This window comes from Labrus bergylta, chromosome 14, assembly GCF_963930695.1.
Source record: "Labrus bergylta chromosome 14, fLabBer1.1, whole genome shotgun sequence".
Classification (NCBI taxonomy): Eukaryota; Metazoa; Chordata; class Actinopteri; order Labriformes; family Labridae; genus Labrus; species Labrus bergylta.
The window spans coordinates 25,722,790-25,737,631 of NC_089208.1; the positions used below are offsets into that span (position 1 = coordinate 25,722,790).

A 14,842-nucleotide genomic window follows, 5' to 3' on the forward strand; every position below is an offset into this window, starting at 1 on the left:
GGTTAGACTCACCTTTTGTAGGCTGGTTGGGTTCAACTGAGTTTTGTCAATGATTTTTATTGCAACCTGGAAGAAACAAAAAGAAAGTTTTTGATGAGTAAAAGCATCATCCAAAGACCCTTTCTTACGTTCATCATACATGATGTTTAGAAGCCTTCTAATACCCTACATCTCTGTTGTAAAGCACTTTCAATCTCCTATGAGGGTTTTTACATAGCAATTTAAAGGAGCAATGTGTAACTCTAACATGTAATGTTTAAAATGGGTACTGCAGTCTCCCCCCGCCCCCCTCCTCCCTAGAGGCGATGCTCACACAGGTTGCCATGTCACAGACTTGAAAGCTTCAGTCTTTATCCAGCTCTGCATCTGTCTTGAAACCTTTCTGTGTTCTAACCTCTCTACATTTAAAAAAAAAAAGCATCTCCAGTATTCATCCTAGTTTGATTACGCTTCTGCTTGTTTTATTAGAAAATCCATCTCTGCAACACCTGTTTGCTGTGATAACTGCTCTCATATCTGGCAAACAGAGGGGCATCCAAAACGGCCGTGTGGGGTTGCCTTAAAACCGCCTACCTTCTCTGGCCAGTGATTACATGTTTTGTGAAAAGAGCCCAGCTAGAGGCAGAAAGTTAGCTAGCTGTAGCTAGCAGACTGACTTGGGTTAACTTTTTGAAGCAAAACTGTTACACAATTGCTACAAGATAATAAAGGTTAGCTATTAGCTCAAAAATGCACTGCAGTATCCATGTTGTTGGTTTATTTTTCCCCTTATAAAATCAACTCTTTAGAATCCATATCTCTTCTTCCCTACGCTAATTTAAATTACACATTTTGGTTTGCCAGGATTTGCAAGGTTTATTTCTCCATTGTTCATTCTTTTCATTTGGTAATAACAGAGTTTTAAATTGTAAAAATCCATTCAGAAGACATTAAGTGGTCATGCTGTCCAATCAATAAAACAACCTATAATCCTGTAGGTTGTTCTTAATGGTTTCTGATGGATCCATAAAGCTTTATTAAGAGACATATCAGTGTTTTACTTAATGTACTGAAATCATTTCTCTGATATTTACAGTCTTCCTGGTTCCTCATAGATGTCCCTACATCTGGTCTGTAATTAGTAAATGGTAAATGGTAAATGGACTTGAGCTTATATAGCGCTTTTCTAGTCTTCCGACTACTCAAAGCGCTTTTATACTGCATGTCACACCCACCCATTCACACCCTTTCACACACTGATGTAGTATCATCCATCAGAAGTAACTAATCCCATTCATACACCACCACTGAAGCAGCGGGAGCAATTCAGGGTTAAGTGTCTTGCCCAAGGACATATCGGACATGTTGCTCAGCTGGGGATCGAACCCACGACCTTCCGGTGACGACTCTACCAACTTAGCCACAGCCGCCCTTTAGTTAGTCTGTTAGCCTTATTTGAAACTAGCTGAGAGATGTACATCAGAGGAAAGTGAAAGGCTTCACGTGAGGATAGGATTGGTTTCTTAAAAAAAGATGGAAATCTGTTAAGTATGTGCTGGTCCTATCTTCAGGACACCAGCAACATGAACTGCCTCTCCTCACCCTTCAAATATCACTTTTCCTTTAACCTCACCACCTAACCATCCTATCTCCCCCCTGGAATTCTGCTGCCCTACGTCTCACCTCCTTGCCCGTCAGGACGTGGCGGGCCAGCTTGACCTTGGCGAAGTTTCCCTTCCCGATGGTCTTGAGCAGGCGGTAGTTGCCGATGTGCGGCTGCTCGTCGGAGCAGGAGGCGATGGAGTTTCTGCACCGGGCCCCCAGCGAGCGGCTGGACTGGCTGGTGGCCTTGTCTGCCCGGCTGGACCCCAGTGACACATGCTGGAAGGAAGAAGGGTGGGGGGGGTTAAAGAGAGGAGAGTGGTCACTAACTGTGCAAACACCAATATCATATAGTGAACCAGCAGGAGGGTGCAAGACCTTCAGGACTGCATACTGTCTGGTCTAGTGAAAGTCTTAAAAGGGATCAAATCTGGTATGTTTTGATATGTGGATCAAAACAAACTTTGATAAAATCATGATTTTAGCATTGACTTGAATACTGTAGAGTGGATATAACCCAACATGATGTCAGCCTCAAGTATTCGTATTTTGTTGCACCATTGTGGATTTCTTTGGAGCCAGTAGTCACCATATTTTTAAAATGGGTTGACACCTTCACGGTATCAAACATGGACATAGTCTCAGTGTTGTCACCCCATGTCAATACAAAGCCCAGCGATGGCAGTCGCCATATTGGAAACGCTGTCTCTAGCTTACTTTCAGTCACACCGCGGAGATAAGGTGAGCCTTAAGCCTCCCAGCAAACAGATACTACACGCCCACCTGTCAGTTAACTGAGCCACGCCCCGAATTGTTGAAGTTCATGCAAAACTCTAAGCTTTAATATAATAAAAACATACAAGTTAGAAAGAAAATCAACTACATACAAATTTACCAAAACAATGAGCTTGGAGGATTCATTGTTTTTTTTGCAGCCAGCCTCAAGTGGACACTGGAAGAACTGCAGTGTTTGGTTGGTTGACCTTCTTTGAACTCATCGGCTAATGTCGGATGATGTTGTAGTCTTTGCCAATATTTTAGGGCATCCTGTATAAGTCTTGTTGCAGGCCTCCATATACAGTAGCCTGGTGGGCGGAGTCAGGTTGTTTTGAGACTGGACTTGCCTCACCTCACTGTCTGCCATATAAATAAACTAGTGACAGTCACTCGACTTTTCTCTCTCCTTTGGCTTCCACCCTGTTTGGTTTCATTGTCTTTACACTAAACTAAACAAGACTTAAAACATAAGATTGAGACTAAGGCTGTGCAATTAATCGTGATATGACCCTTCACAATAAAAACATCGCAGAAGTCAAACATTATCGCAATAAATAAATAAAAACTTTAATGTAGCTTTCTCCCTCAGTGTGTGTATATTGCACCTATTGGATGGATAATGTTCATGGTTTCAAATGGTTTTTGATGCAGTCAGATGAAGCTAGAGTTAGCCTGTTTTTTTTAGTGCCAGGTAAGTGGAGGAAAATTAACCATTTGGGGATTTATTTTGGATTCAGGAGCTGCATGTTGCAAACACAGGTATGATTTAAAATATTAAGAACAGCAGATAGTCAAATAAACTGAGTTACAGCTTTATGCACTCTTCATTTTGTTTATTTATCACTATTCATATCAATATACTGAAAAATGTTTTTGCACATCACATAGTTTCCTCATAACAGTCAGGGCTAATTGAGACCATAAGCTCATAAACTCAGGTAAATGTAATAAATAATAGGTCCTTAAAAGGAAGGCAGGTTTGAGGCGTCTTCACATTTTCTTCTCTTTTTGAAATCTTATGTGCAGTCTATGATATTTAGGCAACAACAAACTGTTTTAAGGTTCTGACTGTTTGCAATATTTATGCTATCATTGAGCTGCACAGGTAAACTTGCAAAACAACAAGCAGCCCAGCTTAATATCTAATCTTTTGGTGAAATGAGAGAAAGTGCCACATCACCATAATCCAACCGCCAGATGTTTGTATTATAAACTCAAAAAGTCATGATGCTGGGCTCGAGCTACATGTGTGTACCTGCCCCTCGTTTCTGTGTTAACAGCTGCTGTCCAGCACAAGAACACTTGAACGTATTGTTTCCATTTTGGGTTGGGTCCACATTGTTGTTCTTTAGAGGTGAAGAACCTGACTGCTGTAAGATATCTCTAATGCAGAATAACAGCAGCATAAAGATGATTCTGTTTCTGCAATCTGACTGAGCATTAAAGCTTTCCCAGCTGCTGTGCTGCTGCTGGATGAAAATAATAAGCCCGGTCTGGTACTGTCATTTGTGTTATCCATCAATGTGATCATTTTAAGATTATCGATGAATCATTTAATTCATCTTATTGCTTCTTACATTTTCCAAGAGCCCACAGTTGAGGAAGAAGAAAGGCCCGCAAATTTGTCCAAACAACACAAAATTCCTCACAACCACAACGTCTGGACCAGTGGTCTTCTTCAGGTGATAATTAAGAAGACCCCGGGTCCAGACAGTGTGTTTGTGATGAATTGAAACTTTTTATGGCGTTTGGACAAGTGTGCGGGCCTGTCTTCTTCCTCAGTCTGCTGGTTTTCCCCGGCCCTGCTCCTACCTGATGTGTGTATAACTACCTCCTTTATCCAAAAGCCCACAGTGACATCTTCAATTTCAATTTCAATTTGCTCCTCCAAACTTTAGAAACAGTAAATCCTCACTTCATAGAAGCAGGAATCTAAACGTTTGACCTATTTGTTTGAAAAAAATCCCCAAAATGATAATTACAAACAAAGCAGGAGTATATGTAGAGCTGCACTGATTTATCAAGGGTAACAAATGAATCACCAAATACTTCAACAATCAATGTTTCTATTGTTGATCATTCAAGATAAAATGTCATTAGCTGGTTCCAAATGTGCTGCTTTCATTTTTTTGGAAAGAGTAAATATTTGGGTTTTGAACTAATGGTTTGAAGAAGCATTATGGATTTGAACACATCTTTATGACATTTCTTCACTACATTATAGAAAAAAGAAACCTGATTACTGGTCTAAATGATCTGCAGATGAATTGATGACTACATGTATAGTTCATTGCAGCCCTGATCCAAAGCTGCTTCTTGTCATGTGAAAACCAAAGAAACACGCACAGGAGGAAACAGAAAGATGGTGGGTATGAGGGGGGAACAAAAGGGAAAACCAGAAGATGGAGGACCAATGATGTTAGGTAGAAAAAGGGTCAGAAAAACACAAGAAGGGATGACTAGTGGAGAGAGATGTAGGAGGAAGAGTAAAGAAGAAAAAAAAAAGGGAGCAGATGCCGGCACAGTGGTCCCTGGCCGGTTTCAGGCCCCGAGGCGTCACACTTCCATCCCCCCAGCATGTCATCCTGCTCTCACAAACACACATACAAACACACACCACGCAGCCTATAAAGCCCCACCTTCAGACACTCCCTCCGTCGCATGCCTCCATCCCTGTTCTCACACCCCACCTAGAGACAGTTAAGACCCCCCCCCCCCTCCCCTCCCCTTACACCTCCAAGACGACTCTCCCCACAGTGAGGGAGAGAAGTACACTCACACTGTAAGGACTCACCTGTGCCAACATGGCAACACAACATCTCATCCGCTCAATTCACCTCGTCTGTCACCATCGCTTAATTGTGGAGTGATGACAGCCAATCGGACTCATTCTGATGGAAGATCTGCATTCATAATCAATCGTGCAGCTCTTAAACACACACACACACACACACACAAAACACACAAAACACACACACATGCACTGGCTTAACCATCCCTCTGTGCTCAAAGCTCTGCTAACAAACAGATGGGAAGGGAGGGGGGGGGGGGACTATTGCCAGAAGTGTTTAGGGGAGAAAAATGACATAATGCAACGTCAATCAGTGCAATAATTAATTAGATAGATAGATAGATAGATAGATAGATAGATATAGATATAGATATAGACATAGATATAGAGGTAGATAGATAGATATAGATATATAGCTAGCTAGAGATAGATAGATAGATAGATAGATAGATATAGATATCGATAGATAGATGTGTTTTTTCTCAGTCTGTCTCACATGAATGAATCCTCTCTGTACAGCAGCAGGCCTCTGTACTGAATGTATGGCGCTGCTGTCTGACACCCACTGGCTGTGGGGTTGGGCGCTTTGTAGGCTGCGCAGCAACGGACTGCACATCATTTTACGCAGTAATCCCCCCTCGTTTCATACCGACAACCCAGATATTCTCTATACATTTATTTTGGCCTTCCTTGCGCGCGTCCCACCCATGCAATTGTGAGTGGAATGCACGCACACAAACATGCACATTTACATAGGCGGCAGCGGCGGCAGCAGCAGCAGCAGCAGCAGGGAGCATAATGTGACATCACTATCTCTCCACAGCCCTTATAATCAGAGGTGACGGCTGGTTTTCAGGGCTTTCTGCGCATATCCGCCGAGTGTTATCGTATGCGGATGGACTCATTCCGGGGCTGTTTGCCTGCCATCAGCTCTTTCCCTGCGCAGACACTCAAGGTTAGCCCATTTTGACAGCGCCTGTTCTGCTTAAACATCCATCCAATATCACCTCCAGAGTCCTTTCACCCCGTGAGGAAAAATAAACACCCTCATCATGCACCGTGAACATGGATGGAGGATGCAGAAGGCCACACACGTATGAGGGATGTTTTATTATAAGGGATGCACGATGTACCTTCTGCATGCACACAAACACACATAGGCTATAGGCTGTAATTGCACTTACATGGTCTCCAGTACTCCTGTCGTTTCCAGACGGTAATGCAGATCGAGAGGACATGTTGTTTTCTTGCCTTTTTTCCCTGAGTAAGATTCACGGTGCGTTCGCGCGGATGATGTTTTCAGGCTCCACAGACACAATAACATCCGCAGATGAGAGCCCACCGTTCCGAATCAATCCGCCTCTTCCCCAGCCGGCCGAGCCGCGGTCGAGAGGAGACCTCTGCCTGTCATGGCAGCAGTGAATATCTGGTGGGAGGGTGTCCTCAAACGGGCTGCATTTTCCACCATGCACCTTGCAGAAAACAAGAGGCCGATCAGCGATGCAGTAAATGCAATTCAATGCAAATCCCGAGCATCGAATAGGTGCTAAAATGCGGTGATGTTTGGCCGGAGCCCAGCGTCTCTGTGGCGGCTCTCCACCCCCTGCTTCATATCGCCATACCAAACAAACACGGCTCCTCCTGGATGATCTCCATCTCCGTCTGTCATCACACTGACCGAGGATCTGTCACATGAACCCCGCCACCACCACCTCCCCGCTCCGCCTGCATTAACACGGCTTCACGGTGCAGCGGGAAACAGGCCGAGATGTTCACAAATCGGTATTCCCGGTCGGTGAGATGCGCACCAACGTCAAGTGAGCACGAGAGCACACGGAAAGGAGTTCCGGTCTTTGATTTCAAAGTAAAAGCACGCGTTTGATTAATAATTCTACTATAATGAACATAGTGCCTGATTCTCTATATTTATATATTTCTCTCTGTGTGGATGAAGAAGTAAAAAGACAAGCAGAATCAAACAAAAACAAGAATCTCACATTAAGGTTACATTAACATCATAATTAAACATACAGGCAGGCAATGTCTACACTCCATTTTTATTAGTTGTTAATCTTTAAGCCTATATGAAAACGGTTTTAATGTAATTGATTAAGTTATATAACTAACCTATAATAATTCGTTTTTTTAATCTTGAATTGTTTTTGTTTTTTTGTTTTTTGTTTTTTAATTTGTTTCTTAATAAGTCTATGGTCTATCTAATGTTCAGAGTGTAGGGAGATGGGGATGTTTGTGAATGCTTTTGTATGTATTACTGTATGTTATTTTAATTGCTGAAAACATGAAACATAATTTTAAGTCTAGCCAATATGCAACATCAATAGTAACATTTGAAGACAGAGAGACATGATTACAGCAGTAAAACTTTCATGAATAAATGACAACCGTTTCAGCAGGTAACCGTAGGTGATATGCTTTTATATAGCAGAGATTTGTGTTTGGCAGTGATGGTGTAGGTCTGTATTTAAAACAGGTATCACAATATTTGAATGAATAACATTATTTGCAGAATCCGTGGTTGTTTCTGTTTCTGGGTAACTACAGGAGGATTGTTGCTGACATTATGTGACTGCTGTTCACTCAACAAATACAAAACATGGATAAGATTAAGTCTAATATAGGCCTAACAGGAAAAAAAAAAAAAAAAAAGTTCAGGCAATTATGTTCCTATTCCACTTGGATAGAGGATGCAGATGAACTTTCTAAACTGAAATGATACTGACAGGTGTTTAATTGTATTTTGTTACCTGACTCATATGAGTGTACGTTTAATAAATAATCTCATTTCAAAGAGACCTACAGAAACAAACCTCTATTTAAATCAGGTACGATTCACAGAACAGGGTGACAGAAAATACTTTAAGTATGAAGAAAAAAAAACAAAGGCAAATAAACACAGAAGCTTTTCGCTCCTCCAAAATACATACAAAGAAAGATGAAGATATGTTCCAGTAGATAGATAACGAACGATACAAAACTGAAAAGAACAAAGAGTTAAGCAATCTTTATAAATGTGTGAATTGAAAAGATAATAGGCTACTTCAGAAAGAAAAGCAAAAAGTCAAAAGCAATATTACAATAAAAATACACAAATTATTTCATGATTACGTCCTTTGGTCAATGCGTTAACTTATCACTGCCCTTATGAGAAGAAATCAGCAGGCAGGATGGATGAATGAGTCAGTGCCCCAGTTAGCCTGTTCAGTGGAAACTTTTCTACTTTTATTTAGAAAACAATTTTTTTTCTCTTCCTGTCTGATCTATCTGACCACAGTGGTCTTGACGCAGCTGAGATGCGCCACATCAGAGATGTTCACAGGTCCACACATATCACAACCCACTGCCGGTTTTGCCGGCGTAGATTTGTGCGTAAATTTGCATAAAGTCTCCAAAGATGGCCGATGTTAAGTCTCATCCTGCAAATCTGTGATTGTTTTCTCCTTTTATGTGATCATCTCTAAATGATAGTCTACACAGGGAGAGGAGAGGAGAAATGGCTTCTATAGGAGGCAATAAAGGTTTTTCCTAAGTTTCTAAAATCACTGAAAACATAGAGGTATCACTCCATGATAAACCTCTAAACCCTTTGTTTATGGGGTTTACACACAACTGGGCTGGGCTGAAGGAGGGCAAATGATGTGAACAAATAAGAAAAACTTGATCAGTAGCTTTTATATTAACCCTGTCACCTTCTCTGCACACTTTAAATAGCTTGTACACAAACATTTGGGGGATCTTTTATAAGAGCATTACTGCTTCTCGTTCACTCTTCTTCAGCCTCTAAAATCAGAATATTTTCATGGATACTTTGCACTTCTCTCTGTGTACCACATGCTCCCTGTTGTGCACAAATATAAGGAGCTTTTTTGACTTCCAGAGGTTTTCTGTGAACATGTTGAGAGACAAAGGATGCCATCATCACAGTTGATGTAATCAAGCATGGTTTGGTCCCAAATAGCTTTGTTATGGCTCATCACAGTCACTTTGTGTAGTAAGATCATGAATGGAGATCTATGCAGAGGCATTGTGCTAGAATCCCAGGTACTGCTTGTTGTAGTCGTTCTTCCTGTTCATAATGTCGAATCAAAGATGGAGGAGCTATGATGACCGTTGCCTTTATTTCAATGCTATGTATAGTTGGGTTCATTGACTGGAACGAGTAGCAAAGAAACTACACGCTAGCAGAACAGAGTATGAAGCAGCTTCCTTACATATTAGAAGATAGCGACGGTGGCACGCTGGTTGTGTAAATTAAACGCCATCGACCCCGCTCCCTCTTTCATCGTGAATTTCCCTGAATTTTACCTTCTACATTTACACAGACTCAGATGTAGGCCTACTTATGATTTTTTTTTTTTTACAGAATTATAGCTGTATAGCGGTACATATGTGTGCATTTGAACCCTGCTTTCTCTTGATGTTTATTTGTTGTCGTTGAAGAGGTGTATGACGAGTCTCAGTCTGCTTCATAGGCTTTAAAACTGACTGTTCCTCCGTGTTTGAACAGAATGCACAGGGCCTCTGTTGAAAAAGACACCCAGACATTATATGCTGCCTGGCCTACTTTTTCTCAGCAGTCCTCCACCTACACTCTCCACCCATTCCCAAGAAACCAGAGTCTCTCATTTCCACTGACTGTCTCATGGCTCTGCTGTGATCTTGATAATGGTGGACAAGTTCAGGCAGATCTCCTCACCCCTGTCTCTCTGACTTCCGTTAGTTCAAGAGGCAGCCGAGTCTGTGATCTGCATGTTTTCAGTTTATTCAGTGTACACCGCGTTCAACTGGTGACTTCTGTTGTCTTAAAATCAAAGTGTCCCTACGATGATGACCTCTACGATGACCTCTGGAAACATCCCAACAGATTATGGGATTTCCTGATCAACAGAGGAGAGATACAATCAGAGGTGTCTTCTGATTTTACAACATTCCCCAAACTTCTCTGCTGTCCGTAACACACAGACTGTGAACACAATACTGGTCAGGAGTTAGGATTAGTGGCTGGGTTAATCCACCGGGGACCATATGACCATATGGAGCCTATGAAACAGTTTTCATTCATCTCATAATGCAGATTAATTTCAAGCTGATTGCTATGCCAACAGAGCAGTCACCTCTGGTTCAAAAGAAGAGGTGCCTAAACCTGCACGTCTCTGAATGGACACTAGAGGCTGTCTCCAAAAGCGAGTCAATGCCCATAGAGCTCTATGTTAAAATGTCCAACTTTACAACATCATTAAACATGTTTACAGATTGTTACCAAAAAAGCTTTGGACCTGATTTTTTTGGTACAGAAAAGCAGAATAACTTTACGGTAAGGCTAAATCTTTATCAAACCCATTGTGTACATTTTCACCACAAGGCTTAGAGTGATGCTTAACTGCATTTAATCTCACAGCTGTGGTTATTTTTCTGGTGCCTTTTGATGTAACATAAACATTCATGCACATATCCAACAGAAAAGTGTCTTGCTGTTTGGTTAATAGTAATAATAATAATACATTTTATTTATAACACACTTTACATTTTTGGCAAGTGCTACAGAGTTGGAAAAAAGCCCAATTACATCAATAAAAAACCATGGTTCATAAAAACAGCTGAGAACTAAAAAACACTAGCAAAAGGCTCTGTTAAAGAGGTGGGTTTTGGTTTTAAGGGCCCTTTTAAAAGCGTCCGCAGACTGTGGTGCCCTCAGGTGGTCAGGGAGAGCACTCCACAGACTGCAAGCAGTGGAGCAGAAGGCCCGGCCTCCCATGGTGTGGATTTTAGTTCTGGGGGGGGTTCGTGTGGAGGACTGTGGAGTGAGGAGTTCTTATACTGAAAGACATGTCCATGAAGTCTTGGCCCCAGTGAAAGTCTAGAATGATTTAGTATTAATTAGTTGGCATAATTACCACCTTATTTTAGGTTTTCTATGAGGAAAAGTATCTCCCGAGAGGGACTCTTACTGTTGTTACCAGATGCACTTTTGAACTTTATTTCTGATTCAGTCCAACAATTCAAACATCACTCTCCTGACTGTGTATGGTTTGCTTACACACATGCATTAACACTGGATGTCCATATAAGATTTGGATTTATATCTGTCTATCTTTCTTTCTCAAAACAACATGTGATGTCACATTGATGTGTCCCATTCCAACTTTTTTTTTTCACGCCCAATCCCTCCACCCTGAAGCCCGAGCAGAAAACCCTCAGAGACTTTTCTGATGTCACGAGTGCAGGTGTAAATGTTTCAGTCTATGATGGCTGATGGAGTAAAATTAGGAGCTGGACACGTTCTAACTGAATCACATGTTATCTGGAAACCAGCTTCACCATGACATAAAAAGAAAGAAAGCCACACACCCATTTTGTTTAAATGGTTTTTTTTAACTAGTGTTTATATATTTCCACAAACTAACAAAGCCAGGACAGCAATGATTGTGAATAAAGCAGATTATTTTGCTAAAAATAAAAAACTAGTCAATAAGTGTGCCATAACTACCACAACAGGGACTTACTTACAGATAGATATATTTTCATTTTTCTTGATTTACATCTCATAGGGTGACTGGACAACCTACTCCCCTCACCACTATATCTCAATGAACAACACACAGTCTGTGCGTGTAAGTGTGTGTGTGTGAGAGAGAGTGTGTGGAGGTTGGGATCAGGCCACAGATTCACACACTCAAGCACTTCACTCCGGACGTCAATTAGGTCAATACGGGTTTAGTGCTTAGGCCTCGGGCTTGAATTTGGGAATGGGCCAACGACCTGAGCATTAAACAGGAAGCTGTGGCCCGGAAAATAATGTACACCATTGTATTGTATTTTTATTTATTCATTTTTTCTTTTAAATGTACTTTTAGACCTAAAGTATGGACTTCATGTAATGTTTCATCGCTATGAATTTGAATAGCCTTTTACTGTATCTTGGTTAGTTCTGAGCCATTGTCTGTAAAGGGGTGAGCTATTTGTCTTGTAAACACCAACATGAGCCACTAGAGGGCGGCAGAGTGCAACATTTGTCCCAGAGCATTAGTGTTGGAATGGCATGAGTCCTAGAAGAGGGAGCAAGAGTACTATACATTCACTTTGGTTAATACAACAATATGGACATTATTTTATTGCTAAAAACACTCTTTAAACATACTTTACAAATAATAATGATCGATTGACTTTACATTCATGAAGTGGAATCAATTACACAGTCGGTTAATTTGGTATCATGTCCAGTGTATCTGAAGCTTTAAGGGATAGATTTAAAATAAATTATATACACTATATCTAATATTACAAAAGTAATCATATAATATTAAATTAAGATCTTAATTACACATATTAATAATATGATATCTACTGGATATATTTTATTAGATATCTATAAACATAGGAATTAAAGAATAGATCAAATGTAACATTTTTCATTCTCATGATGTTGAGGCCTGAATTGTTGTATTTGTTCAATATAACTTGGAGACATTTAGCAATCACAATCCAGACAGGAAACATCTTCAAAACACACAAAATACAACATTTCTGATGGACCAGGTGTGCCATTGCACAAATTAATTAATTAATTTTTTGACATTTCTTTTATCTAAAGTGCAAATTTGAGAAATGTTTCCCTCTGCTGCTGCAGCACAGAATACAATGTAAGAATAATACCTATAGACAGTGTCATAAAGACAGTATCATGTCGCTATCTCATGTTTCTTCACCCACTAGGTGTCACCAACAAGCCTCAACTTTGAACAGAAAAATCCTCCTAGGTTTGGTTTGGGAGTCCCCGCTGTCCCTCAGCTGGTCTCATGCTCCCTGTCAGTCAAAGTTTGTGACTTGTTCTTTAACACAAACAGGGGGCAGAGAGTGAGGGGCTCACACTGATGAACTGATGCTCGTGAAGAAGATGATGAGTAGCTTCGCGTGCCAAAGGTCAAACAGACCGATTGTTAAGTGCAAAGAGGGCGAGTTTGCAGCGCAGCGTCAGCAGGAGGGCAGGGAGGATGTGGAGTCATTAGGCTCAAACTTCAAGTCTGAGCTGATGAAAGATGGATAGGGGTTCATGGGGGGGTGAGGGAAGCTGCTGAGACCTCATGATACAGTCACAAACCCTTTTATCTTGTGTTCCCATCAATAAATCATTTTAACTCATTAGGTGTGTAAGGAGAAGGTGGCAGGGTTTCTGTTGTACTAAATCACCACCTTTTGTCTTTCACTTGTGCCTTATATTTAGAATCACAGGTTTATTTAAAACTCAAGATCTCACAGAAGATCTGGGCAAGAATGATTCTTACTGTAAGTTCGTCTCAAAGAGTTATTTAGAGCAAAGAATTTATCACATCAGGCAACTAGTTCATGCTCACAGAAAGCCGCTCTCAATGTTGCGATGATCACTAAGAGCCAATCAGACACAAGGATCAAATGTTGAACTGTCCAATAGAAGAAGACCAGTAATGAAGAACCTGGTACCCTTTACTAATGTAGCCCGATTGTATCTGTGCTTATATCCATTATGATTTTCTTTAGTTTTAAGTGTGTTTGATAGTTTCTAATGTGCCACCTTGTGTTTTTAATGCTTTATATGTTTGCAAGTCAAAGAACATTTTCTGCCTTTTGCATGCAAAGAGTCGGCAATTAAAGATTTCTCTCCCTATTCCAATGCGTGTTTCTAAAAAAACAGGTATGACTTATTGGTTTAAAACCTTTAAAATCTTTTCCATCTAATCATCAGAACCAAATGGGCTTAATGGGACAAGAAAATGTTCATAAACAAAGAATATGTTTCCTTTTTTTCTTACTATCAATATATTTACAAAGATTATCACATGATGCACTTCACCAAAATATAAAAGCCCACCCCCCCACCCCCTGAAATCTGAAGGCAGAAATAAACGAATGCTGATCGACTTCTAGGTCAAAGCCTGGTGCAGGAGCTGTGGGTTCATATGAGTCATATATATGCAGGAGTTCATCGATCCCCAAATGCATCATCTAGGTGTGCTAGTCTGACTGGGAGAAATTAGATTTTGTACGCTTCAATCAGACTAACATGTTTGTATGCATTTTAAAAGTCCAGTTTTAGTCTGACTATCACAATAAACCAACTATTTCTAACTGCATGTAAACATACTGAGTGTTGATTGTTGTGTTAACTGTTGTTGGCTCGTCCCTGAAGAGAAGATGAGATGAGACCCCCTGTCTGCACAAGCCCTCATACACCTCTTCAGGTGTCTGATCATCATGTACGACAATAAGGATCAGATTCTAGTTTTTCAGTTATTACCTTACTCTGTGACTTTCAGTCTCTAAAGTACAAACACATTGTCCAACATGGTGTCAATGATCTCTCCAAATATATATATATATATATAATCTTTGCATGGTTTAACTCACTTTCTCAACTGTGGGTGCTGAAATATAGTTCTTGGAACTTTTCTTGGCATTAAATGCAATGGGCAGTTTTGTATTGAAGGTAAGTAAAACAACACAAGAGTTTACATCCAGTGGATCTCTGGCTCCCTGTGTGTTCTGGAGCACAGGTCACTCTTGTGTTTACCCTTTCTTTCACCTCCCTGAGAGATCAGATACGCTTTCTTTTGGGGTCTAATGTGGTGAGTTTACTCTAAATCCCACCTCAGATTTGGGTTTCCTGCAACACCTCTTCCTGATGGGGGTACAGAACTCAAC

General features: G+C 40.7%; 1 protein-coding gene across 3 annotated transcripts in view; it reads right to left on the reverse strand.

The window, feature by feature from the left end:
- The window catches only part of mark4a (MAP/microtubule affinity-regulating kinase 4a), a 39,440-nt gene extending 31,355 nt beyond the window's left edge, over positions 1-8,085 (reverse strand). Inside the window, exons 1-3 of one of the 3 annotated variants that reach the window (XM_020629267.3) lie at positions 6,334-8,079; positions 1,663-1,860; positions 13-66 (exon numbers count right to left, since the gene is read on the reverse strand). In XM_020629267.3, coding sequence (XP_020484923.2) covers positions 13-66; positions 1,663-1,860; positions 6,334-6,387 — 306 coding nt within the window. In that variant the 5' untranslated portion in view covers positions 6,388-8,079. Of the gene's footprint in view, positions 1-12; positions 67-1,662; positions 1,861-6,333 lie in introns of all 3 variants that reach the window. The other 2 variants (XM_065962716.1, XM_020629270.3) reach the window with 2 other exon arrangements.
- Positions 8,086-14,842: the final 6,757 nt, after the last annotated feature.